Source organism: Rattus norvegicus, chromosome 12 (genome assembly GCF_036323735.1).
Source record: "Rattus norvegicus strain BN/NHsdMcwi chromosome 12, GRCr8, whole genome shotgun sequence".
Classification (NCBI taxonomy): Eukaryota; Metazoa; Chordata; class Mammalia; order Rodentia; family Muridae; genus Rattus; species Rattus norvegicus.
Genome location: NC_086030.1, coordinates 4,934,751 through 4,938,198, shown reverse-complemented (window position 1 = coordinate 4,938,198; position 3,448 = coordinate 4,934,751). Strand labels below are relative to the sequence as shown.

At 44.5% G+C, this 3,448-nt stretch overlaps 1 protein-coding gene across 7 annotated transcripts in view; it reads right to left on the bottom strand.

The window, feature by feature from the left end:
• The window catches only part of Brca2 (BRCA2, DNA repair associated), a 44,249-nt gene that overhangs the window by 1,142 nt on the left and 39,659 nt on the right, over positions 1-3,448 (bottom strand). For 5 of the 7 annotated variants that reach the window (XM_039089540.2, XM_039089543.2, XM_039089542.2 and 2 more), the window contains one exon: positions 2,005-2,735. In XM_039089540.2, coding sequence (XP_038945468.1) covers positions 2,145-2,735 — 591 coding nt within the window. In that variant the 3' untranslated portion in view covers positions 2,005-2,144. Of the gene's footprint in view, positions 1-2,004; positions 2,736-3,448 lie in introns of those variants that run through there. The other 2 variants (XR_005491644.2, XM_039089541.2) reach the window with 2 other exon arrangements.

The following is a 3,448-nucleotide window of genomic DNA, read 5'->3' as shown; positions in this document are numbered from 1 at the left end:
TATTGGGTTTTCCATTGAATTTATTTTTTGTTTAACAACGAAACATTTACCAAAATCCAAAGGCTTCAGCCATAAAATAACCTTTGCATATATCATAAGCTTATTCTTGAGTCATCATTAATAACTGGGAGGAATGAAATCCACACGTTAGAAGGCCTACTGGCCACGCCATCATCAACACCATTGGAATCCACTCAACATCTTTGTAACAAAAAGCAACACACTTCCCTCGTGTTTCCCAAATTGGTGTCTTAGGAATAGCACAAAGCCCAGATGACGAGTCTAATAGTAAACTGGGGTGAATCTGCCTTTCTAACTTTGCATGCTGCAGTCCTGTGTCAGTTCACTGTTTTCCTCTCTGCCCGGGTCAGGCAATGCTGGAATCAGCCTGTACGCTGCCTGTAGAATGACTCCGGTATGGATGGCTTCATGCATCTAAGTTGGCGGAGGGCAGAAGGGTCAGAGCCCAAATGGAATTTCCTTCCCCTGGTTCCACATGTGCAGCCAAAGGAGCAGATTCCCGTCCCCTGCCTGATGTGGCTGGGTGGCTCGCAGAGCTTGGCTTTGCCTGAGCTGTGCCAAAGACCACAATGAAAGGCTTTAGCTTTGGGCTGAGCCTTCTCCGAGTTCTCCTGTCCAATCACATCTCTGCCTTCTCCTACATGGAAATACCGAACTGCTTGGTTTGGAAGCATAAAGCCGATGAAGTGCCTCCAAGTATGTATTTAAAAGCAACACATACGTTCCCTTTCAACTCCTCTGGCTTCTGACTTATGGACCCTTTGAACGGCCATCGCTGACTTGCGTTGCTATAAGTTCCACTTGCATTATTCATAAAGCTAGCCGAGAGCTCTGTAAGCAAGGGCTCTCATTCGGAACAAATAACACCCAACGCTTTGGCCATTTATCCCTGGCCATACAGTACATACTGTTGGCTTTTCTTTCTCTCTCTCTCTTTTTTTACAGATTTATATATTTATGTATGTATTTATTTATTAATTTATTATATATAAGTACACTGTAGCTATCTTCAGACACACCAGAAGAGGGCACCAGATTCCACTACAGATGGTTGTGAGCTGCCATGTGGTTGCTGAGACTTGAACTCAAGACCTCTGGAAGAGCAGTCAGTGCTCTTAACCGCTGAGCCATCTCTCTGGCCCCACACTGTTGGCTTTAACCATTGTCACATTCAGAAGAAAGTTATGCACAGGTAACAAAGTTCCATACTTTGTTCGTGCGTGCAGTGTGGGTGTTTGTGGCTTATATAAAGGGCATCTGTACTGTCTGTAAGTGGTGGCCTGAGAGAATAGAGAATGGAACGGCACTTTTGACAGGATTCAGCTGCGTGGTGGTGGCTCACGCCTTTGATCCCAGTACTTGAGTTCCAGGACAGCCAGGGCTACACAGGGAAACCCTGTCTCAAAAAATCTAACAAAAAGTTAAATTTTATAAACAGCATAATTCCTGTTATGTAAGCCTTGTTCACTCTGCTCTAGGTTGAGTCTCCAGGATAATGATTAGGATACGAAGACCCAAATTATTCTGTGAACAGAATTTAAATCACTAAGTTGAACACTTTGTGGCTGAAGCTCAATGAGAGCATCTAGCTGCTGAAGGGGCTGTGGTCAGGGAAGGGCTTTGTAACAGGCCTCCTTGAACCTTTGGTGCAGTGAAGGATGACCCAGACTCCTCTCCCTACCTCCCACGTGCTGGGATGACAGGTGTGTGTCACTATGCCTGACTGGATTTCTGGAAAGAATAACTTGAGAGATCACAGTGGGACCATGGAAAGGAGTGACTTTGATGGCTCCTTTAGCTGATGAGGGTGAATAGCTGGCCAGAGGTAAACATCACTGTCATTTATCTGACAGGATGGAGCTCTAGCAGAAACAACTATGCAGGAAAGAACACTATTTCATAAGAGTTCCTATCAAAAAGAAAAACTTCAAAAACAGGAACCAAACTAAAACAGACTCTAGTTAAAGTAACCGTGACCCAAACTAAAAGCAAAGCTATGTTTATTTTGTATGCAAAATAATTCTTGTGGTGATCAAGTCTAATCCTAAAGAGTTACCAGGTAGAGCATCTGTAGAGTAAACAAATGCGTCAATAAGTGTATTCCTGTCTGGACACACGGACACTTATGAGTAGTCTGGAACTGTCTCAGCAGCCAATTTCCCATCGCTGTCATCTCTACAGTCCCTCAGAGACTCCCTCTTGGATCTATTTGCTGGTCTGGCCTCTGTGCTGGCTGAGGGTCCTTCTGTCCTTGTGGAATCACTGGGAAACACTTGTTCACTTCCTCCCACTGAGTGAGGCACAAGGGCTTGGGTACTGAGCAAGGCAAGTTCTTCATCAGCTACTGAATCACAGTCCAGGAGAGAAACGCCACTGGCCTTCTGAAATGGCGCCCTGCTCCAAGGGGAACTGGGTCCCTCTTTTTTTAGAGGTGTTGGGTATTTGGTGCCACAGCTCCGTGGTGGCTGAAAGGCCTTCTGTGCAGCCGGAGAGACAAAGGTGCAGACAGGACTGAGCGGTGGCGGTAAGGGCAGCCGACTTAGGAGATCCAAGGCCCTTTTTTTTCGACAGGTCTTGGGGTCCTCAATCTCATTCTCCCCACTACAAGACTTGGCTGCCATCCAGGCTGAGTGGGCCAGGGGTGTAGATTTCCCCGTCGGTGTGCAGCATGATAAAGGACTTCGATAACTTTGCTGATCAGTAGGTGAACTCCTCTAACAAAACACAGAAAGGAGCCTATCATAATATACACTTGTTTATAAACAAATAAGAATTAACTTCTCATTAAAAATACTTAACACACACAATAGGACACAGTCTTTCTTAGCCAATTGCTAAAGGGAAAATAATGAAAATAAAATTCAGTTATTTCTAACCCACAGGAAATAATTTTGCAAAATGACCAATGATATAAAAATGGCCAGAAAAGGAAAACAGGTCCTAATATAAGACTAAAACCAAACAAACATGACATAGTTTATCCTTTACCTTTCCAAAAGTGTTAGAACCCCTCCAAAGTGACAGGTTTGTCAAAATCATTTTGAAAAGACATGTGCTGCTAGACTACTTCTTCTGAACATTTTCTTATTGTATGTGTCCATGTTGTTCATGTGTATGTGTGTATGTGTGCATGCAAGTACTCACATGCTACAACATACATATGGAAGTCAGAGGACTACCTGTAGGAGTCTGTTCTCTCCTCTGGAGAACATGGCTGACCAGTCTGGAGTTCTAACTCCTTTCTTTTCTCCAGTCCAGAGTCACAGGCAACTGTTTAGCTCCTTGCTTTGCCAGCTCCTAACTGTAACAAGGGCTTTTCTTGTATGAGGATTGCTTGACTGAGTGAGGGTGCCAAGCAGTGCCACCAGTCTGGCCAGCCCTAGCAACCAGGTGCCCCCTGTGGTTAATGAACTGAGCTTGGAAACTA